This window comes from Phyllopteryx taeniolatus, chromosome 16 (genome assembly GCF_024500385.1).
Source record: "Phyllopteryx taeniolatus isolate TA_2022b chromosome 16, UOR_Ptae_1.2, whole genome shotgun sequence".
In the NCBI taxonomy this organism is placed as follows: Eukaryota; Metazoa; Chordata; class Actinopteri; order Syngnathiformes; family Syngnathidae; genus Phyllopteryx; species Phyllopteryx taeniolatus.
Genome location: NC_084517.1, coordinates 9247138 through 9271425, shown reverse-complemented (window position 1 = coordinate 9271425; position 24288 = coordinate 9247138). Strand labels below are relative to the sequence as shown.

Here is a 24288-nt window from a genome sequence, read left to right as displayed (position 1 = left end):
TGGTTTGAATATAGACTTTAAATTGTAGTGTCCTTCCTTTGAAGAAATTGAAGGTTCCCTAAACAGCTAGGTGTGGTCCCTTGCGGTGTGAGACACTCTGATGGCCTCAAGTTAAAATGGAGAACATGGTTTCTTCCTGATGGTTATTGAAGCATGTGTGCCGCATGCAGACAAGCTGTGTTTCTGCTATCAGCCTCCACTTCTTGCACTCACCCACAAGGCCTTGCTTTCTCATGAATAACCCAATCTTCTCCACCCTGCGTCTGTCTACCTCGCCTCAGTGTTGCGTGTGTTGCAGAGGGGTTGCTTTTCTGCTTTGCTTTGCTGTGCTGTGCTGTATTCTGATCAGGTCACATAGGCAGTTTGTTGTGTGTGGCATTTAGGTTAGAATCGTAATTGTGATCACGGATGCAGTCAATGTTAGATGATTTTTATTGTCAGCATAAGCTTGTGTGAATGTCTGAGAGTGTGTGATCCTTTTTCCAAATCTACCTCTCTGTGTTCTTTGCCCTGTCCACTGAAGCCACATGAAAATGATAAATGTTTTTTTTCAAAGGTTTATCTGTGTTATTGTTGATATTTCTTAGACTAACTGTTCATTATTTGTATCGATTGCTTTTTTTTGACCAGACAGTCAGGTTTTTGTGTGACTTCCAGTGTTTTCCCCTTTTGTCATCTCCTGAAATATAATCCAAAGAGATTTTCTACCATTTTAACTTTCACCCGATTGGAAATGTCTTTGTCGTAGTATTAATACACTGAACGTCCATTTATCGTGGTCGGGACGTTTCCAAACCCACCCGCAATAGGTGAAAATCTGCACTATCGAGAGAACATTTGAAAAAAAATGTATTTAAAGTTTTACCCCTCCCACGTGCTTTAAACACATTTAAATGTATTAAAAAACAAACTAATTAGAACTAAAAAAAAATTACTTTTTTTTTAATAGCACCTGTTCTCAAATAAGAGGCAAAGCGTGCTTGCGTCAAGCTGTTTTAAACTCCCAGTTGAAGTTTACTGTACAACTGACACATAAAACCAAAGTGAATTAAACATTGTATGAGAGGCACGACAGTTAATTGATTACTCGACAATGAATCGATTATCAGATTAAACAACTACTTTGATAATCAATTAATCGTTTAGAGACCTTGTTTAACTGAAAATTTACCACATCCTCATAATTTTTACCTATCAACAGAAAATATTCTCAGGTTTTTGTCATCCTACATGAAAGCATACTGATGATCTTTGTTTAATCACAATATATAGATATTTGCACAATATATAGATATTTGCAAACATCTTCTTTTACTTTGAAAAACAGCGATCAACATTTTTGCCTGTTTTCTGACGTTATGTACCAAACCAGTTACTGAATCATAACCAGTTTGTTTGTAATTTCAGCACTGTTAATTTGAAATGGTGTTCTGTTTTTGAATAAAGGGAGGGAAATGAAAACAATTTTATTCGATTCATCGAAAAGATTATTGACAGATTAATCAATTATTGATTTAATAGTTGGTTTCAGCTCTACATTGTATATTTAAGCACCAAAAGTTCAACCAAGCCAGATCATGTCATCTAATGAAAGTCCCCTAGCTTAATGCTAGGATACTGTATAATGCCAAAGCTATAGACGAACTAAGGGAAATGAACATCGATGTTACGGTAATTACATACGTTCAAACAACTTCTACTTTAACACATATGAAACAGCAACAAATATAAACAGCATACAACAATATACTTTGTCCTCTGTGGGAACAACAAAACGTGGTATTGTAGACAATGGGAATTCTCCGCTTCTTCGTAGTTACTGTATACTGCATCTCTTCCTGTAGACCTCACTGCTGCCTGGCATGGTTTTGTAACAAGATGATACTGAAGTCACGCAGCTTTAAGTTCAAACTTACATGTATACTTTAGAAACTCATTCAAAAAATATTGCTTAAAAGTGTGATATATAGCATAGCTGTGAATGTTGAACCGCACAATAGAAGGGGTTCAATGTCATGTATTATGGGTATCAGTGAGAATTGTCAGAACTAATGTTGACCAATGTAACCATTTTAGAAGGTACTGTAGATGCAACACATATACAGGACTGTGCTGAAGTCTTGGGCCTCCACCGGCTTTGTTGTCAAGAATTCTGACTTGCGTTAGAAAAATAAATTTTAAGAGCGGCAGCTTTTTATGATTGCATAATTCTAAGGGGAAGTCGCACTAAATACACAGATATTTGTATTTTATGGTCATAACCTAAATTGAAATTGAGGAACAATAATATGGCCATTATCGCTTATTTGAAAACAACCAATCTCATGGTGGCTTATGATTTGCACAGTACTGAACATATATATATAATACACTGTAATATATAGCCCAGTTGTCCCCTTTTCTGGGAGTCCCTTTAGTCAGTTGTGTTGTACGTGTCTCTCCAGGGAGGCTATCCTGCTGCCGCCGCTGCCGCTGCTGCTGCTGCTTATCGCTACACTCAGCCCGCGGCTGTAACCGGAGCAACCGCAGCAGCTGCCGCATACAGTGACAGGTGAGGACAGACACCAGCAAACACACAGCTCACTGTACTGCAGAGATGCTTGAGATGCAGCCCCTTCAGACGGTCATGGGACGTTGTCGTAGTTCGAGTACTGGGGTTAAGAATGCTAAAGGAATTTGAGAATGTGAAAGGACGCCTGGCTATACACTTAGAGGAAGTAAACATACAAAAAAATATGCGTTTGACAACTGTAATAGCTCAATATTGTCTGGGCATTGTTTTGCCCAAGTTCTTCTACAAACCCCAATTCCAATGAAGTTGGGATGTTGTGTAAAACGTAATTAAAAACAGAATACAAGGATTTGCAAATCTTTTTCAAATTGAATACGCTACAAAGACAAGATACATATTTAATGTTCAAACTGATGGATGTTCCCCCCACAAATCTTCTCTCATTTTAAATTTGATACCTGCAACATGTTCCAAAAAAAGCTGGGACAGGGTCAAAAGAATACTGGGGAAATTGAAGAATCCTCAAAAAATACCTGTTTGGAACATTCCACAGGTGAACAAGTTAATTGGAAACAGGTGAGTGTCATGATTGGGTATAAAAGGAGCATCCCCAAAAGGCTCAGCAAGGAGCAAAGGTGGGGAGAGTTTCACCACTTTGTGAACAACTGCATGAGCTCATCTGAGATGGAGTGACGCAAAGTGGAAAGTGTGCTGTGGTCTGATGAGTGCACGTTTCAAATAGTTTTTGGAAATCGTGGACGTCGTGTCCTCCGGGCCAAAGAGGAAGGTGATATAACACAGTGGTAAACGTGCCGTGACATTTTACACAACGTCCCAACTTCATTGGAATTTGGATTTGTAAAATTGCCCAACTCGCAGCTGATTAAACTGAGTTTGTTCGGAAAGTGTTTGTCCAGCAGGACAACAGAACTCATAGATGCATGTGCACATAGCAGGCAAACCTTTTAGAAAAATCTATTATTTTTTTCGCATTGTGTTTGTGCCTCTAGTTATGGGCGGGTTTACACGACAGATCCATACCACGCTTTATCCCCAGCTGCTGCTGCCTACGGAGTGGGAGCCATGGTAAGAGAACCCATACAAACACAACCTGTATTTTGATTCTTTTTTTATGCATTTTTTGACAGGTTACACTTTAAATGCATTTTTCTATTTATTTGAGGGGGAAAAATTTAACTCTTCTGTGACTCTTCAGTTTCTTTTTTCTTGCATATACTCTAGCTGCTGTGTTGTGGGTAATTAAATATGAACCAGTTTTGATAAGCATATAGTTGGATTTTGTATAGATGTATGCACAAATAGAAAACTAAATTTTACATAAAACAATATTTTATCAATATTACGTGAGATTATCTGACTGACGGAAAACCGGTTGTTGTAGCAACACAAATAAATGCCAATTAAACAACAACCACCAAAAAAACCTGATTATATAGCATGAGAGGTCAAGCATTCTAGTACAAATGTTTTTACAGTTTAAATAAATTCTGTACATTTTTAAGTAATCTTGTAAATTGTCCTACTGAGTAAAAATAACATGGCTTTAATGGCAACTGGTGTTCTCCATAAATTGAAGGTTGTGTATGTCAGATACCCAGCACAAACATATTTATTTTTAACCATTGTTACACAAGTGTAAAAAGTAGTTAATGTCAGCACTGTAAAATGTAAAAACAAAGAAAATTGACCCTACAGTTTTGCTGCGATGACTTCAGAGTGAGTCTTTAAGATCATAATGCAGCATGACATCTTGATGTTTTGTATGACAGCAGTTTGACCTTTGTATGACTTTGTGAGACACATACTTTATTCCCCACACATTTATCTAAACTCTACAAGCTCGGCGGCATTTCACGTTAGACCTTCCACTATACTTTGCTTACATCAGTGTAGATGTGTACCTACTGAAGCAGCTGTAATGCTGTATATAATAGTAGCCTCAATGTGACCGCTGTCTCTGTTGTCTCTTGTCTTTCAGGCCAGTTTATACAGGGCAGGATACAGTAGGTTCGCTCCGTACTAAAGCCACCAATTACACCCAAGAAATTTCATGTCTCTCCAGAAGCCTTTTTTAAGCTCTTTGTTTGGCAGACACACCCTTCCATCTTTCTGCTGGTGGACGAGAGTGACAACCCCCACCCCTTCTTTTTTTTAAATTGGCAAGAGCGATCGTTGCCACATCATCGACTCTTTTCTGTCTGTCTGACAAGGATGTAATTAAAAAGCGCTTGGCACAATTTATGACCGTTAACTTTGTAGAAACACTATTGGATCTGTAGGAAAGAGACTGCCCCTGCTTGATCCTCCATACGACACTACACCGTTTTCACAAAATCCTTAGTAAATCCACTCTCAAGTCTCTGTGCAGCCACTCCCACAGTGTCCTTCAGTGACCAAGCTGCCACAAGAACGGCATTGCTAGTAAAACAGACACTAAAACACTATTTTGAAGAAAAGCGATGTCCCTCCGCCGTGGCACTGTAGCGCATTCATCAAGCGCAATGAACACGGGAGCATCTGACCGACAGGAACCACTACTGTCCAAGTAACACCAAAACCATGAACAGCATGGCATAAAACACTCAATTTTCGGTGGAATCCCTGTCTCCACTCTCCCAGGGGTACAATGAGGAGAAGAAAAAAAAAAAAAAAAAAAGTTTTATTCTGCATTACCTCATTATTTTGTTTATCTCATAGGTTTTTGCTGCCATACTTACTTAACATGCCTTCATTTCTGGTCCACATGAATTCGTTAAGAAAATGAGCCAGTTGGAATCATTTCAGTGATGAACTATCAACACTACGAGGAGCCTGCTCTTCTGCATCCCCCCAAAAATTACAAATTTCCTCAGTGTCAGACTTTGTAGCTCCAGCAGTTATGCAGTCACTGAACCAGGCAGATGGATTAAGAGAAACAGAACCCCCACCTTATGAGATTTAAAAGACAAGACCAGGGGGAAACAAATACCTGCATTTTGGCCTATAAATTAAATTCTTCGTTATGCTGCTGGTCTCATGAAACAAGCAATTTCAATGTTTTTGTACATTTCTGGACACAAAAATTATTTCAGCAGGATATTCTCTGTTTTCTCCCTGATTTTTTTTTTTTTAAAGAGGCCTGGCCAATTGTCTGTTTTATGTAATCCACCTCAATATACTCGCACTATGTTATTGTTATTATTTGCCTTTTTGGTTCCAAAGATTTTTGTTGTTGTTGAAGAAAGCACATTTTAGACTTGATATATTTCTTTTTTTGTGGTTGTTCGCCTGTATTTTACTATATTTTTTTTAATCTCTGGATTTAAGATGTATTTTGCGAGGTTCAAAAAGTTCAGTGTTGTAGGTAAGACACATTTCAAAGGTTTGCAGCACTTTTGGGAACCTGCAATCAAAACCAGTCACAGAATGTCTGTTCACATGCTGATACTGTAGATTGACTTTTTCCCCTACAGTCAAACGGTTTTGCTGCAAGTCATGAATTGAGAGACGTTGGAGTCATGAGGGACATTTGGGAGATGATCAGGTGTTTGGAATTGCCAAAACTAGAGGCAAAGGGATGAGGCTGTGTTGGTAGTAAAACGAGTAATATTGAGGTGAAGATTAGACAGACAGGACACAGTTTATCTTTCTGGAGTTGCTCATGGAGCAGCACCCTGTGAGGATGTTTTGTATGATTGTGACTGTAGTGAGTATTTTTGATGCGCTTTTTTTTTGGGTTGGTTGTTTTGGTTTTTGGTCTTATTACTCATTACAAGTATTACCACAAATGTTGCTATGCATGCTTTCCTGAGATGGGACAGATGTCAGAGAAGTTTTTCCTTTGTGCATGAATTCAAATCTTAGTGCTGCAGGTCTTTATTTTACAGCACAGCGGGATGAGGGAACAACTTTAGGGCGTTCCCTGATCGAAGGTGAAGGAGGAAAGTAAGAAGGAAAAGTATCCGAGCCCATAGCTGATTTCAGTCTGCTTTAATAATCTGACTGATCGCAGCCAAATTCCTCTGAGGTCGTCACAGTAATCAGCAGTCATATCAGATATGTAGAAAGTTTAATTTGGGATGTCCACCGCGCCCGCATCCCCCCTGTGGGTTTCCTTTTGTAATAGGTGATAACAGTGCTGAGGCAGGCCCACTGTGGGGCACTTAAAATTTTAGCCTGTCAGTGAAAATATGAAAAAAAAAAAAAAAAAAGGCGAGTACCAGTACATGTTACTTATATGAAGTATCCTGTACGTCTCCTATAATTTTTCTTTGGAGGGGATCTTATTTAAAAGGCTGAGGGAGGGGAAGAAAATTACAATTTGAATGACAGAAGCCAACTTTACACACAGCTGGTCCTCAACTTTAACCCCTGACTCCCTGCACTGCTCGCATCAAACTGCTTGTGGGAGCATTGTGAGCAGGGACGATGGAAATGGGTGTGAATTGCATGTGGCCTCTTTTCTGTATCACATGCTGTTTAAAATTGCATTTGACAAAGTGACTTTTCATTTCATGTATTTTCTCACAATGTTTTATTTTGCCATCCTTGTATCTTCCTTATGTTTATGCTCCATTATTATTGAATGTATATAATAAACTGTTTGGTTTTTATACAGCTTTGTGGATATGAGTGATTGCTTCCTGCTTTTTATTCCCCCACAGTGAGAGTGTGTTGAGCTAAGTGATAAGACACATTTTCAGATATATTGCTCTCTCATGCTATTTTCATCTGGGTTTACATTGCTTGAATGGCGTTATTCAATCTGGAGAGAATTCATTTGGCATAATACAGAGGAGAAAGAAAGGGCTTTTTTTCATTCACTGCTGTGTGAGATAAGAGGAATGCTGCAGTCTTCTGATTATGCACGCGAATCGCGTTCTTTGCGGCACATTAGCGCATGTGACTCTGGTGATGGATGGAGGCAACGATTGGGCACCATTATTGCTTCTTCTTGACTTTTGCTCCGCACCAAATCTGCTGCACCGATCAGTTCTTTCTCCATCTCTTCCTCCCTAATTTCAGCAGGGGGGCAATCTGGAAATCATCTTTAATTGTAAATGTGCTGCTAATGGCTTTAAATGGGTCGGATGTGGCGGCAAGCCTTGTATGCCTGCTAATTGCACTGATGCACAAGGGGACAATTGCTAGTTTGATGGGAATTCTTGCTGACTGATTGGAAGGAAAGACTGAATGTGTCTGCCAGAAGGGGGATTGGTGAAGTGATGAAATGACCTTTGCACATGGCGCTGTCACGCTGCAGGGAGAAGAGAAATGAAGTCGAGATCGTCTTCCATCCATCCATTTTCTACCGGTTAATCTGTTCAACGTCACTGGTGAGCTGGAGCTGATCCAGGCTGACTTTGGGAGAGAATCAGGGTATATCCTGCTCTCATTCACAGATAGAGAAAATTTCCTCAGTTAACCTTATGCATGTGTTTGAAATGCTGGAGAAAATCAGTGGTGTGGGTCAGGTCCAGCAAGGCTTTCTCTCCTGGCCTGAAAACGAGCAGAAGCATTAACCTACATTTACAACCAAAATTATATTGGTTACATGAAATTTTATAACTTTATTCCCAGCAGTCTAGAAATATAATCAGTTCTGTAATGCTTGCAGTAGGTTAATGTGGATGTTCGATATTTTTTTCAGCCTCGATGTGCAGCCATGTCAGTCGAATCTGCCCAGGGCTTTCACAAGCACTAGTGCTTATTGATGTAATTTAAACTGGGACTATTTCTTTTTCTAATCCGATTTAAAATTTGCCTTAGATCGCCAGCATGCAGGTCCACAATAGCGCAAGCGTTTTTCCATTTTCTGGTGGGTTGCTCAGACCTAGCCAAGTTGAACAAGCAAAAATTGTCTGGAGTAATCGGCACACATTAACAATCAGTATCTATGGTGAGTATGATGTATTTATTTTTTTTTTCAATTATTTTGTTTTATTTTATTAGCTAAATATTGCTTATGAACTGCTCCATGTGATCATGTTTCTATAATTGTGACATGATATTGATGGTATTAAAAGACAGGTTAAACACTCAACTACAATACAATCTGCTGAATATATTTCATGGTGGTGGTGTAGCTCTTTGCTTTGCACCATAAGGTAGTTTTTTCCCGCCCCCCCCCCAGCCTTCTGTTGACTGTCAACCACACTGACTCTCATGTTTATGTGCAAATATTGCCCCCTGGTGGTTGAACTGCTGCACTCCCATTCTGCCGCATGTGAGGCATGGTTCTTAATTTGGTTGAGAAAGGGGAAGAAAAGAAGGTTAAACCAAGACACGGCAGCATTTGTGCTTCAGACATATATAAAGAAACCTTACAGTAGTACAACAGTAACAGGTGTTGAAATGTACTGTACATTTGTGCTGCAATCTAATCTTGTCCTTGCCTGCCCTTGCAGCTATTAGTTCATGTCTGCTGATTGGCAGTTCCCCACCTACTCCATCACCTCTGGGTTGCACTATATCATCTCTGGTTAGAATACAGCATGTGCCATGTGGCTTAGCAGGTCAGCATCAGGAATTATGACAAGAACCGTCTGGAGATGACAGGAATATGCACAGTATTATACATAGTGTTATACACAATATTATGTAAATTCAAATTTGGATTTTTCTAATCTCTGTGGCGAAATTTGCTTTACATACTGCTGTAATTCTGCATGCATTACACACACAGAACCACTGCACACTGCTCAGATCGATTGTAAAGGCCTGCTTGATGTGTAACTGTCGATCACAAACTGGTATAGTTAGTGCACTACATGATTTTTTTTATTTTGGAGAAATATTTTAATAAATATCATTGTTTACAATAATGGTATACCAATATTTTTATTTTATTTATTTATTTTACAAATGTTCATTATTTTTGATATTTTTCTTTGTGTATTGACAGGTGGAAATAACAGGAATCTTGTAGTGAGGCATGTGGCATTTACCAAATTAGGGTTGAGGGTTGCAAGCACCTTGGCAGTGCTCCTGAAGTAGACAAGCATACTGCACTAACTAGTAGTACTAGTACTGTACCTTCTGTATTTCAGTTGTATGTTATCACACAATATTTACAATCAAGAAATACATGAATTGTTTTTGTGCCAAGTAGAGCATACATTTCTTGCACATGTGCAAGAGAGCGATTTTAAAATTGTCCATAATATTCATCATATGGTTCTCTGTAGTTGGTGGTCTGAGGGCGAGGAATCGTGTAATCTTTATTGGGGTCAATTTCCTGCAACACACACACATGAAACATTGACGCTCATGATAAACTGTGCTGTCATGAAGCATACAGTGCGACTTAACAAGGGAAAGGTCACAGTGTGCAATTAAACGTGAGATGGTTAATCCTGACAGTTTATTACTCACGGTCATAGAGAATCCGGACTCGTAGGGTGATCGCAGTGTTGGATCAGCTCGCCTGCCTGAGGGGAGAAACGTGACACATTAGCACATACTGTAATACATTATTCACTCACACTGACAAATGAGATTATAAGAAAGCTGTATTGAACTGTAACACACTTTGTTTTAAATCATTTGTAGGAGAGCTTATAAAATTATTCATTTCAGTAGTACTGTCCTCATACCGATTGATTGAACACGTTTCAAAAGGCGAATTCCTACTTAATTTCTCTAAGACAATTTTTGATTAATTCTTATGTAATATTTTAATCGCTTGAGATGGTGAACTTGGGGTCTTCATTGTTTGTAAGCTAATGAATCATAAAGTGCAAAAAGTTATTAAATTATTATTAGGTAAGTTTTTTGAGTAGTGTATATTACATGGCCAGTTATAAGAAACAACTTCCATCTCACCAAAACAACTCCATCCATCTATTCATTTTGTATAGTACTTGTACTATTCCTAGTCATTCGGGTCACTGTTGCACTGGAGTCTACGCTAGCTGACTTCAGGCAAAAAAAGGGGGACAAGCTTGGACCGGTCGGCAGCCAGTCGCAGGGCACGTAAACAAACAACAATTCACACTCTCATTCATACCAGTGGATTTGAACTCAACATTTTGCAAACGGGGGAGGAAGCACGCCTCATTCCCATTTTCCAATCCATCCCACCCCTCATTATTCTCACTTCCACTCACACCACCCATTAATATTTTCTCATACTCATTCATAACATCTAATCAATACCCTTTACCCCCCTTCACAAAATTAGCACCCCCCCCCCAACAACCCACCACCACACAACCCTTCCCACCCCCAAACCCATTTTCAAAAACAATTCTTATAAATCAATAATTATTGTTCATATTACCTCACCATATCCGACACCATACTTTTTGTAGTTTTTTGTTAACAACCAATCCCTATTTTTATTCACCATTCATAAATACCCTCAACATAACCAACAACAATTCCCTACAAACAATCACCTACCCTTATATCTATTTCACATAAATTTCCCACATACAACTCATCATCATATTAACATATTCAAATACATCTCTAAAAACTAACATTTCTCTTACATCCCCCTATTCTTCTAACCCTACACATTTTAAAATAACTCTATCTTTTTCCCCATTCATCTTCTCATTCTTTCAAACACTTAACATCCTCACATCCCCCCCCCCCCCCCCCCCTATTCACACTTCCCCCCCCCCCCCCCCCCCCCCCCCCCCCCCCCCCCCCACCCTCCCCCCCCCCCCCCACGACTCCCACCCCCCCCCCCCCCCCCCCCCCTCCCCCCCCCCCCCCCCCCCCCCCCCCCCACCTCCCCGCTCCCTCCACCCTTCGCCCCCCCCCCCCCCCCCCACCCCCCCCCGCCCCCCACCCCCCCCCCCCACCCCCCCCCCCCCCCCAATGTCCCTTCCTTATCGTAGTAAAGAAGGAACTGAGCCAAACGGTAAATCAATCCATTTACCGGTCGATCTTCATTCCAACCCTCACCTATGGTCACGAGCTGTAGGTCCCGATAGAGAGGAGCCAGATGAGGTGGCTCGGGCATCTGAATGGGATGCCTCCTAGGCGCCTCCCTTGTGAGGTCCTCCGGCCATGTCCCACCAGGAGGAGACCCCGGGGACGACCCAGGATACGCTGGAGAGACTATGTCTATCACTATGGCTGGCCTGTGAACGCAACGGGACTCCTCCAGAAGAGCTGGACGAAGTGGCTGGGGAGAGAGACATTTGGACTTCCCTGCTTTAGCTGCTGACCTCAGATAAGCGGCAGTAAATGGATTGATGGCTGGATATACTTTCATACTATTTTTACGGCACCTTCAACAATCTACTTTCAATTTCACTGTACCTGTTATAAAGACTATAAAGACATTCTTCCCCTTATTATTCGTATTTGATAGGTGGGAGGCACAGGGAGTGGAGCTCGTAGCTGACTACGGCCATGATGGAGAATGGGATAGCGATGCTGAAATTATTTCAGTTCTGACTGATGCTTTGTATTCTTCTGCACTTGGGGAAAAGCACTTTAAAACGCAGCTGTCCAACCCCAGGCCTGCAGGTGATGTAATATGATGGCGATTAATAGGCTTCTTGCAGGGCAAGGTGACACATTCAGTTCAAGCAGTGTAAATGCCGTGCGTTCGAGCCACACACCTAGTCTGTAAACAAACACAGTGCAGCTCAGCTTCTGGCTAGCAGTACGTAAAAAAAAAATTAAATAAAATAAAAAAAACATGGGAGAGAGAGAGTGGGATTAAAGCTGTTGATGCTTCATTTGTTTACACAAAATTTAAGCAGGTTGTTTGCACTTGGTTCCCTTACTGTACCAAATTTGAACCGGAGTGTGAACTTAAAACCAAGGTACGTACCAAAACGTGATTATACATTTATGAGGTTTCACAGGTGGGAAAAGTATTCACATCTGTACTTAAGTAGAAGTACAGATACATGTGTAGAAAAAAAAGACACTGATTTGACTCGTAGTTAAGTAAAAGTAAAAAAGTACAGACTCAAGTGCAAAAGTAAAAATAATTTTTACCATCAATTATATACACACGCTTTGATAACTTGGCCTAATAAAAAAAAAAAAATAATTACTAAGTGCTTGTACTGAGAAAAAGAAAAAAATGGTTAGGTTGTATATTGTTGTTGTTTTTTTAAAGTCAAGAGATAGCTATCGTTGGCATGACTTTTATGCTATCAAAACAATGCGTTTCCATAGATTTGCTCACGTTGTGAATGAAGTAAGAAAAGTACTACATTAGCTAATGACAACTGGAAAAGTGCACTTGTACAATAATCCCCGACTACAGTGGGTATGAACAGTTTTCAGACCCTCTTAAGTTTTTGCCTCTTTGTTATATTGCAGCCATTTAAGTTCATTTTTTCCTCATTAATGTACACACAGCACCCCATATTGACGGAAAAAAAATTGTTGAAATTTTTTGCTGATTTATTAAAAACAAAAAACTGAAATATCACACAGCCATTATTATTTAGACCCTTTGCTGTGACACTCATATATTTAACTCGGGTGCTGTCCATTTCTTCTGATCATCCTTAAAATGGTCTACACCTTCATTGGAGTCCAGATGTGTTTGATTATACTGATTGGACTGGATTAGGAAAGCCACACCCCTGTCTATATAAGACCTTACAGCTCACAGTGTCAAATGAGAATCATTAGGTCAAAGGAACTGCCTGAAGAGCTCAGAGACAGAATTGTGGCAAGGCACAGATCTGGCTACAAAAAAAAATCAGCTGCACTTAAGGTTCCTTAAGAGCACAGTGGCCTCCATAATCCTGAAATGGAAGACGTTTGGGATGATCAGAACCCTTGCGAGAGATGGCCGTCCGGTCAAACTGAGCAATTGGGGGAGAAGAGCCTTGATGAGAGAGGTAAAGAAGAACCCAAAGATCACTGTGGCTAAACTCCAGAGATGCAGTCCGGAGATGGGAGAAAGTTCTAGAAAGTCAACCATCACTGCAGCCCTCCACCAGTCGGGGCTTTATGGCAGAGGGGCCTGATGGAAACCTCTCCTCAGTGCAAGACACATGAAAGCCTGCATGGAGTTTGCTATAAAAAACACCTGAAGGACTCCAAGATGGTGAGAAATATGATTCTCTGGTCTGATGAGACCAAGATAAACATTGTTAGCCTTAATTCTAAGCGGCATGTGTGGAGAAAACCAGGCACTGTCATGATCTGTGTTTTGGTTTGGGTTGTGTTTAGTTTTGTTGCAGGTTTTCCTGTGTTCCATGTTTGTCGTGTGCTCATTAGGTTGTTGTGTCCACCTGTTCTCGTCTACTTTGGGTCGACACAAAGTAGACGAGAACAGGTGGACACAACAACCTAATGAGCACACGACAAACATGGAACAAAACTAAACACAACCCAAACCAAAACACAGACCATGACAGGCACTGTCCAACACAGTCCCAACAGTGAAGCATGGTGGTGGCAGCATCATGCTGTGGGGGTGTTTTTCAGTTGCAGGGACAGGGAGATTGGTTGCAATCGAAGAAACGATGAATGCGACCATGTACAGGGATATCCTAGACGAAAACCTTTTCCAGAGTGCTCAAAACCTCAGACTGGGCAGACGGTTCACCTTCAAAAAAGACAATGACCTTAAGCACACAGCTAAAATACCAAAGGAGTGACTTCAGAACAACTCCGTGACCCAGCCAGAGCCCTGACTTAAACCCAATTGAGCATCTCTGGAAAGACCTGAAAATGGCTGCCTACCAACGTTCACTATCCAACCTGACAGAACTGGAGAGGATCTGGAAGGAGGAATGGCAGACGATCCCCAAATCCAGGTCTGAAAAACCTGCTGCATCATTCCCAAAAAGACTCATGGCTGTGTTAGCTCAAAAGGGTGCTTCTACTAAATACTGACCAAAATGTTTGAATACTTGTCTGTGTGATATTTCAGTTTTTCTGCAAAAATTTCAACAATTCCTTTTTTTTCTGTCAATATGGGGTGCTGTGTGTACATTAATGTGGGGAAAAATTAACTTAAAGTATTTTAGCAAATGGCTGCAATATAAAAAAGTGAAAAATTTAAGAGGGTCTGAATACTTTCCATGGCGGCACGGTGGCCGACTGGTTAGAGCGTCAGCCTCACAGTTCTGAGGACCCGGGTTCAGTCCCCGGCCCCGCCTGTGTGGAGTTTGCATGTTCTCCCCGTGGCTGTGTGGGTTTTCTCCGGGTACTCCGGTTTCCTCCCACATCCCAAAAACATGCATTAATTGGAGACTCTAAATTGCCCGTAGGCATGACTGTGAGTGCGAATGATTGTTTGTTTGTATGTGCCCTGCGATTGGCTGGCAACCAGTTCAGGGTGTACCCCGCCTCCTGCCCGATGACAGCTGGGATAGGCTCCAGCACGCCCACGACCCTAGTGAGGAGAAGCGGCTCAGAAAATGGATGGATGGATGAATACTTTCCGTACCCACTGTATATTGCGGATGATGCTTTGTGGCCGCACAATATTGCGGATTTTTTGTGTGTGTTGTTACAGGACTGACAATTCATTCGCCACAGATCATACTTGTATCTAACAGCATCAAACAATTCTCTTCGATGAGGCCATGGATGGGGAATATCTTTCTTCTCGAAATATGTTGCCATCGTCATTCATGCTTCCTGGTTCACGTTCCTCCATGTCAGTGCTGTCACTGTGTTTTCTGCCATTTGAGACCCCAAGCTCTCAATCAATCAAGATCTCAACCGTGTTTGGCTTTACCTCTCTCTATTTAGGTCTTTTTTACATCACGTCATCATCCACGGACACTTAAAAAAAGTAACGAGCCTATTTTGACAAAGTAAGGATACCTTTTCAAATGTAGCGAGTATAAGAAAAGAAGTTGTCCATAAAAGAAACAAAATACACATACCTGAAAAATCTACTTAAGGTCCCTGTAACGTCAAAATAAATGTAAATTTGACACAGAAAAGTGTCGTTAACAACCATGCCAAATGATTTTGAATGATTTTTAAAAATCGCTGAGTCTATAAAATGAGGCTTCAAAATTGTGAAAAAACAAGCCATTGTCTTCGCTCGATCACGCTAAAGCTGCAACAAATGTTCATATTTTATTCCATTTTGGTTACGACAGTAAGTGGAACAGGTTAAGGCTTCTCACCTCTTCTGTTTTCTGGCTCGTTCTCGAAGCTTCCGTTCTCTGTTCCCGCCTTGGGACTGTTCAATCCTGGGATGTCAGCACTGGGGCTGGTCCAGCCCGCAAAGCTCAGAGGGATCTCCTTGGATTTGGCCTCCCCCCTGCAGAGGAAGGCAACTTGCGACAAGCCGTGTCCCATCAACAACGCCCAGCCGTTGGCGACCAAGGCCATGGCGAGCACCGGGTCGTCCCACTGCGGCCGACGGCCCAACTTCGAGTTCCCTCTGCTGAGCATGGCGATCCATGCCGCCCAGATGCCGGCAGAGAGCAACAGCGTGAGGAAGAGGAGCACAGCCTGTTGCCTGCTCTGCTGGTGGGTGGCACCCGCGTAGCTGTAGCTGTACATAAAGCAGGAGCGACACAGGAAGTGCACGGACAGGATCAAGCTGAGGGCCAGGAGGCACAGGACGTAGATCTGCAGCATGACAAACTCATCTTGGCTGTACTCGCAGGGCTTCTTATCCCGCACCAAGACCAGTATGAGCCACTCTGTGGAGATGATCACCTGCACGGTGAAAAGCCCCAGAGTCATGGCGGGCTCGCCCCATCCTCGAGCGGCCGCGAAGCCCAGCAGAGCGAGGCAGCGAGCCAGCAAGCAGGAGAAAGCCAAGGAGAAGAAGACGCCGAACAGGAAGAGCCTGGTGGGGCAAGTCTGAGGGCTGAGCTGGATGATGAAGGAGAAGGTGATGGCAAAGATGCCACCTGTGGCCAACAGGAACATGGACGTGCATGCCAATGTGCCTCCGATATTGCTGCGCTGGTGCCGTAAGGAGACGCAGATCCAGAGGGACCAGAGAAGGAGGCCGAAAAGGAGGACCATACTGAAGAGGAACCCAGAGGACGCCAGGGTCTCCAGGATGATGCCCCACATTGCTCTGCGGTCACACAGGTACCTATACAGAGGATCCAGTCCTGGACGGCAGCCTGGAATTGCCTTGTGGGAGGTGGAGTTTGAGGAGGAAGTGGTTGATGTCCCATCACTGATGTTGCTTGTTGATGATGACTGAGATAAACACGTGAAGGGGACGTGGAAGAGGAGGAGGAGGGGAAACACCAACTTGTGATCTTCAGGTAACAAGGCTGGGCTCATTTTGGAACACCAGGTATTTGGTCCCTCCTTATGTGTCCTTGGATATCTTCCCTCCTGAAACAAACAAACATTTGTGTTATGCAAAATGTTCAAACAAGACAAAATGGAAGACACTGAGAACAACAGCATAGGGACAACTGAGCTGTGTACAGAATCACTCCCTTTTCACTATATAATGCCCGATATACAGGTACATCTCACTAAATTAGAAAATGGTAGAAAAGTCCATTTATTTCATACACTCAGCTGGGATAGGCCTTAGCACACCCGTAACCCCAAAGAGGATAAGTTGTATGGAAAACGGTAGATGGATGGATAATGTACAGCACCGGTGTCAAACTGGTGGCCCGGGGGCCAGATCCGGCCCGCCACATCATTTTATGTGGCCCGTGAAAGCAAATCAAAATTGGTCATTGTGTTCTGGTGTAATACCATTGAGATATTTGCAAGCATTTTTTGTTAACTGGCTATGCATCAATGTGTTGTGTATACTGTATGTAATTACAGTGTATGAGGTAATCTTTCATTTATATGGGTTCACAGTTGTAGCGGCCCTCGGAGGGAAGTCGTAACTACGATGTGGCCCGTGACAAAAATGAATTTGACACCGCTGATGTACAGTGTTTGTCCGATCTTTATTCTGGAAAGTCCACCTGCTGACGTTGATCTGGTTAGTTTTAACTAAGCGGCAGCAATGACCTAAGTAACAGTGCGCCAAAGTAGTATTTGTGAACTAGTTTTCTCTTGATTGATGTCGAAACTCGGTTCAGTGTGAGCGTCTCCTCAACGCTCCTTGCAAGTGTTTTTATTTTTTGTGTTTGTCTCTTTATCCCGCTTAATAAATGACTGAAATTTCATTGGCCATTTCAGCCATTTATTGCTAGAAATGCTTCCAGTTTTCCTGCTACAAGATTTTGGTGTGTGTCTGTGGGAGGTTTTGTCCAGATGTCGCTGATGTTGGACCTGAGAGAAAGCCTGGCTCATAATCTCTCCTCGTTCATATCCAAGGTGTCTATTAGGCTTCTCCCACATCAAACTCATTAAAAGCATGTCGTCACGGACCGGTGAACAATTCCTGGTGTACAACGCCTCTTGCAGCTCACCCAAAGTCAGCGAGGGTAGGCTCCAGCTCGCCTGCAACCCTAATGAGGACATATGGTATAGAAAATGTATTTAATTATGAAGAGAAGAGTGAACATACTGTATTGATAATTGATTTCATTATGAAGAGGCGTGTCACAGTGTAGCGTAACATGGATTTGACTCTGTAGACGAAAGAGTTGACAGTTAGAGGAAAGGCAACAGACAGAGGGAAGACATGAACATGTCAAAACAAGGAAGAGAGATTTGAGCGAGGGCCACGAAATGAAATCAGGCTAATGCAAGTTTGGTGTGAGGAGAGAAAATGAACGATCAGCTAATGACTGAGCTACAAAACGAGGATTCAGACGGCAGCGTGAGTCAATGAGATTAGTTTTGCAGTGCAGATTGCAGAGGCTGCGGGAGATAATAGAGTAGTATCTCTTCCTCCAGGCTCATAAAACAGCTTTTGTTTCATTGGCATATTTAAATATGACCTTCATTTGCATCGTCACTGGATTGATATAACCCAGGTTGTGCACGGCAGTTGTTGTTGTTGTTTTTTTAAAAATAATAATACAAGAAACACTGAGGACCCATTAGCTTTCAATGGGTTGATGACAGCACATAAAAAAAATCCACCAATCCATTTTCTACAGTGCTTGTCCTCATTCAGGACATGAGTGAGTTGGAGTCTATCCCAAACCCGGAACCTCTCACTGTGAGGAAGACATTCCAACCACTATCCCACCTTGCTGATCCCCAATGAAAATTGAATTGCTGTAATTTAAAAGTGAAACCAGTCTTTCTGTCTGGAGATGTCAATTGCTACCTACTCTTTTTGGCCACAACATTAGGTACACCTGCACAATCTGAGTAAGTGTAAATAACTCCACCTTTACAAAGACAGTGGATGTTGTAAAACATCGTATCATATTATGAATTTTTTCAAAAAATGTGGTCCCCTCATTTAGTTAGGTGAGTGGAACTGAAACTTAAAATAATGTTGTGCCGTTCGACACTGCAAACTACAACCACTATAATAAACATGTTAAACACCTCTATGACAATGTCAAACAAAACCAGCTATTTGCAAAGACAGATTTTTATGAAGCTCTTGTATTTCGATCTAATGAGTTCATCCCAAAATAGCTAAATTAGTATTGTATGGATTGATAAGAGGTGACACTTACCGTTAATCCTTTGTTTGCCACAACCCTATACAGCCTCGATTTTGTTGCAACACACAATGTGTTGGTGCATTGATGCCTACTCAGTGTGTGCAGTGTGTGGCCATAGTACTGCCTGCTCCAAGATAATCGGCACAACACGAGGTGTGGACGCTGTGGAGCCGCTGGGAGTGAACTGTTCGCACCTGGAATCCACAGGTTGGGTAATACTAAGAGAAACCTGCATCCCTTCTCATAATTTCTTTTCTCCCCCCTCCTGTTTCCCTCTGTCTATAGGTGGGGCTGACACACCTGAAGGTAACACAGACACACAAGCACAAAGGGAGAGTTCACTCCTCCCCGCTTTCTCGAATCCTGCACAGGAATTTGAATCGTGGTTCCTGATAACTCTTTGCACTCTATCTGGACTAAGTGGAATTCCACAAGCATGATTGTACTCCGAACCTGGCCTCAGAGCGGGGCTAGGGGTCTGTGCCGGGGTACGCAACCGTTGCCATGGTTACCCTGTAATGACAGAAACAATTGATGAAATTAGCCTCAGGGTCTGTCTTGTCCATAAATGTGAGAGCTGTTCTCTTGAGCAATCCCATACGTAAGCCTTTAACTCATGTCAGGACAAGTAAGGATGTTATGAGGTGTGTTCGCTTCAGTCCCAGCTCTGAATTCACCAAACTTGCTTTAGCAGCATAAATACTACACAGTTGTGCCTAACGTTATAGGTATATTTTGGGGATATTTGGAAATACTAAAAGCAGACCAAATAATTTAGGAGTTCATCCCTTTGTGTCACAGTCATTGTGACGAGATCTAACGTGAAGTTCATTGATGCAGATGGCAGAGCTTTGTTTTGAACAGCAAACGCAACCATAGCAACTCAAACTTGGGGGATGATTACTCATCTCGACAGAAGTTGTGATGTTGTTTTAGTGATTAATTACTGATAATCACAGAGACCTCCGAAAGACATGACGCAGACTGAGGCTTTGGGATTCGGGGTATTTATGGTTTTCTATTTATTACACAGCAGTGTTCCAGAAAAATAATAGTTCCATAAAAGTGCAAAGAAATACACAATTTCACTATTACCACACTATTTTCTTTATTTTCCTTAGTAAAAAGTACATTTGATTGTTGTTACTTTTGTATTTACACATTAAGAATACAGTTTTACTGGCGTGTTATGTGTGCAATGCATTGTGGGTCATACCGAAGTGTCATAAATCGGTCATGGAGGTTAAGGACTGTCTCACTGAATGACTTACAATCCATCCATTTTCTGAGCCCCTTCTCCTCACTAGGGTCGCGGGCGTGCTGGAGCCTATTCCAGCAATCATCGGGCAGAAGGCGGGGTACACCCTGAACTGGTTGCCAGCCAATCGTAGGGCACAGACAAACAAACAACCATTCGCTCTCACAGTCACAGTTTAGAGTCGTCAATTAACCTACCATGCATGTTTCTGGGATGTGGGAGGAAACCGGAGTGCCCGGAGAAAACCCACGCAGGCACGGGGAGAACATGCAAACTCCACACAGGCGGGGCCGGGGATTGAACCTAGGTCCTCAGAACTGTGACGCTCTAACCAGTCGGCCACCGTGCCGCCATGACTTACAATACTTATCTTAAATAATATTTACAATGAAAAGTGAAAACTTTCAACTTTGTCTGAAAGTCCGGACTGTGAGCTGGTTTAACGCGTTGCACGGCTGACATCATGTAAGTAAGTGCTTCTCTCTGTGCTTCACACACAGTTGCCTTCATGGACCACAATCGCCATCCATCCATCCATCCATCCATCCATCCACCCACCCACCCACCCACCCACCTACCTACCTACCTACCTACCTATCTATCTATCAAGAGTCTTGAAAGAAGTGTACTGAGAATGGTGTGCTTGTTTACTGTACTGTGTTGTCATGTCATGTCTGCACTAAGTTGCTGATTTAATGTGGCTTCAACTACACTAATATTTAAGTTATTGCGTCATGTTGATGACATCATTCTGTAACTGGTGTGGCGTACATTACCATGTAATGGGTACAGTTAAGCCTATGCTTTTTTTTGTTCTGTGGATATGTGATATTCCTGCTGAAAGTAACTAAAAAGTTACTTTTTTCTAACTTGGTTACTTTTGAAATCAAGTACGTAATCAGTAGAGTAGCTAACTTACTTTTTCAAGGTAACTGCGGCAACACTGCTGACAAGACACAAAGCTTCTGGGAGAAGTTCCTTTGGACAGATGAGACAAACCTGGAGCTTTATAAAGCATGCAAAGACAAGAACACTGAACACTCACATAGGGCTCTATTTTCGTGACCAGCGTGAATCCGGTGCAGCAGGCAATGTAAATCTACGTGGAGGCGGGGTTAGACTGGGTTTTGGTAATTTTGTAGATGAGTGCAAGCCAGTGTATTTAAAATAGGAAGGTTTGCGCAGCCTTGGACGTAAACATTGCCCATTTCAATCATGTCCACTCAACACGACTCCTCTCATTGCCTTTAAATACAGCACACTCAAAGTTTCGCATGGAGGACAATGCGGAATCGCAGCAATCTGTGGGTGACTGGAGCAATGTCACTGCTCTTGGCCGGTGTGGCATCTATCCCCACTCCCACAATGATTCAGCAGATTTTATATTTATGAATGGAATATCTCTGACATCCACCACACATGTCCGTGGAGCTCTGTCTGCCTGTGCCCCAATCAAATTCACCAAATTTACTACGTGAGACCAGTGGTCTACTCCTCCTTGAGCTGTCACCTTATCGTGGTGGAGGGGTTTGTGTGTCCCTATGACACAGGTCTTGGGTGAGGGACCAGACAAAGCACAGGTCCAAAAACCCCTATGATGAAAATACAATTCACGGAAGACGTTTTCCCTTGCCAGGAGCCAGGCATGGAGCCAGGCATGGAGGTGGGGCTTGAAGGCGGGCACCTGGTGGCCGGGCCTGCACCCATTGAGCCCGCCCAGGCACAGCCCGAAAGGGTAACGTGGGTCCTCCTTCCCATGGGCTCACCACCTGTGGGAGGGGCCATAGGGGTCGGGTGCAGTGTGAGCTGGTCGGTGGCCGAAGGCAGGGACCAATCCGATCCCCGGCTACAGAAGCTGGCTTTAGGGACGTGGAATGTCACCTCTCTGGCAGGGAAGGAGCCCGAGCTGGTGTGTGAGGCAGAGAAGTTCCGACTAGATATAGTCAGGCTCGCCTCCACACACAGCTTGGGCTCTGATACAGTCCTCTTGAGAGGGGTTGGACTCTCTTCCACTCTGGAGTTGCCCACGGTGAGGGGCACCGAGCAGGTGTGGGTATACTTATTGCTCCCCGACTCGGCGCCTGTACGTTGGGGTTCACCCCGGTAGACGAGAGGGTAGCCTCCATCCGACTTCGGGTGGGGGGACGGGTTCTGACTGTTGTTTGTGCCTGTGCACCAAACATCAGTTCAGAGTACCCACCCTTTTTGGAGTCCTAGGAAGGGGTGCTGGAGAGAGTTCTGCTGGGGGACTTCAAAGCTCATGTGGGCAATGACAGTGAGACCTGTTAGGGCGTGATTGGGAGGAACGGCCCTCCCTATCAGAACCCGAGCGGTGTTCTGTTTTTGGACTTCTGTGCTCACCACGGATTGTCCATAACGAACACCATGTTCAAGCATAAGGGCGTCCACATGTGCACTTCGCACCAGGACACCCTAAGTCGCAGTTCGATGATTGACTTTGTGGTCGTGTCATCGGACTTGCGGCTGCATGTCTTGGACAATTGGTTGAAGAGAGGGGCGGAGCTGTCAACTGATCACCACCTGGTGGTGAGGTGACTCCGATGGTGGGGGAAGATGGCGGTCCGACCAGGCAGGACTAAACGTATTGTGAGGGTCTGCTGGGAACGTCCGGCAGAATCCCTTGTCACAAGGAGTTTCAACTGCCACCTCCGGCAGAACTTCAACCACGTCTCGGGGGAGGCGGGGAACATTGAGTCCGAGTGTACCATGTTCCGCGCCTCTATTGCCGAGGCGGCCTGTTCTGCGCCTCTATTGCCGAGGCGGCCGACCGGACCTGTGGCCATAAGGTAGTCTGTGCCTGTCGTGGCGGCAATCCCCGAACCCGTTGGTGGACACCAACGGTGAGTGATGCTGTCAAGCTGAAGAAGTAGTCCTATCGGGCCTTTTTGGTCTGTGGGACTCCTGAGGCAGCTGATGGCTACCGGCTGGCCAAGCGGAATGCAGCTTTGGTGGTCGCTGAAGCAAAAACTCGGGTATGGGAGGAGTTCGGTGAGGCCATGAAGAAAGACTTCCGGACAGCTTTGAGGAAATTCTGGTCCACCATCTGGCGTCTCAGGAGGGGGAAGCAGTGCACCATCAACACTGTGTATAGTGGGGATGAGACGCTGCTGACCTCGACTCGGGACGTTGTGAGTCAGTGGGGAGAATACTTTGACGACCTTCTCAACTCCACCGACAAGCCTTCCCATGAGGAAGCAGAGTCTGGGTTCTCTGAGGCAGGCCCTCCTATCTCTGGGGTTGAGGTCACCGAGGTGGTTAAAAAGCTCCTCGGTGGCAAGGCCCCGGGGGTGGATGAGAATCGCTCGGAGTTCCTAAAGGCTCTGGATGTTGTGGGGCTGTCCTGGTTGACACGCCTCTGCAACATGGAAATCGGAGACAGTGCCTCTGGATTGGCAGACTGGGGTGGTGGTCCCCCTTTTCAAGAAGGGGGACCAGAGGGTGTGTTCCAACTACAGGGGATCACACTCCTCAGCCTCCCTGGTAAGGTCTATTCAGGGATGCTGGAGAGGAGGGTCCGTCGGGAAGTGGAATCTCAGATTCAGGAGGAGCAGTGTGGTTTTCGTCCTGGCCGTGGAACAGTGGACCAGCTCTACACCCTCGGCAGGGTCCTTGAGGGTGTGTGGGAGTTCGCTCAACCAGTCTACATGTGTTTTGTGGACTTGGAGAAGGCGTTCGACCATGTCCCTCGGGGAGTCCTATGTGGGGTGCTTCGGGAGTATGGGGTACCCAACCCCCTGATACGGGCTGTTCGGTCCCTGTACGACCGGTGTCAGAGCTTGGTCTGCATTGCCGGCAGTAAGTCGGACTCGTTTCCGGTGAGGGTTGGACTCCGCCAAGGCTGCCCTTTGTCACCGATTCTGTTCATAACTTTTATAGACAGAATTTCTAGGCGCAGCCGAGGCGTAGAGGGGGTCCGGTTTGGTTGGTGGCCTCAGAATAGCATCTCTGCTTTTTGCAGATGATGTGGTTCTGTTCGCTTCATCAAGCCGTGATCTCCAACTCTCACTGGAGCGGTTCACAGCCGAGTATGA

The 24288-nt window shown here is 43.7% G+C and overlaps 2 protein-coding genes across 14 annotated transcripts in view; one reads left to right on the top strand and one right to left on the bottom strand.

Moving 5' to 3' along the window:
• LOC133466346 (RNA binding protein fox-1 homolog 2-like) overlaps nucleotides 1-7125 on the top strand; it is a 66749-nt gene extending 59624 nt beyond the window's left edge. For 8 of the 10 annotated variants that reach the window (XM_061749942.1, XM_061749937.1, XM_061749941.1 and 5 more), the window contains 3 exons: nucleotides 2445-2551; nucleotides 3523-3598; nucleotides 4512-7125. In XM_061749942.1, coding sequence (XP_061605926.1) covers nucleotides 2445-2551; nucleotides 3523-3598; nucleotides 4512-4556 — 228 coding nt within the window. In that variant the 3' untranslated portion in view covers nucleotides 4557-7125. Of the gene's footprint in view, nucleotides 1-2444; nucleotides 2552-3522; nucleotides 3599-4511 lie in introns of those variants that run through there. The other 2 variants (XR_009784922.1, XR_009784923.1) reach the window with 2 other exon arrangements.
• A 2213-nt stretch (nucleotides 7126-9338) lies between these two features.
• On the bottom strand, nucleotides 9339-19249 carry LOC133466347 (retinoic acid-induced protein 3). Of its 4 annotated transcripts, none has more exons than XM_061749944.1 (5): nucleotides 18991-19249; nucleotides 17919-17982; nucleotides 15592-16771; nucleotides 9887-9942; nucleotides 9339-9749 (listed from the first exon to the last, which is right to left on the bottom strand). In XM_061749944.1, the coding sequence occupies exons 2-5, from the start codon at nucleotides 17970-17972 to the stop codon at nucleotides 9660-9662; spliced, it is 1380 nt and encodes a 459-aa protein (XP_061605928.1). In that variant the 5' UTR covers nucleotides 17973-17982; nucleotides 18991-19249; the 3' UTR covers nucleotides 9339-9659. The 4 variants fall into 4 exon arrangements, with proteins under 4 accessions (XP_061605928.1, XP_061605932.1, XP_061605929.1 ...); XM_061749948.1 differs by lacking the exon at nucleotides 17919-17982 and adding an exon at nucleotides 17780-17859 and having other exon boundaries at nucleotides 18991-19247; XM_061749945.1 differs by lacking the exon at nucleotides 17919-17982 and adding an exon at nucleotides 17821-17859 and having other exon boundaries at nucleotides 18991-19246.
• Between the last annotated feature and the right edge of the window lie 5039 nt (nucleotides 19250-24288).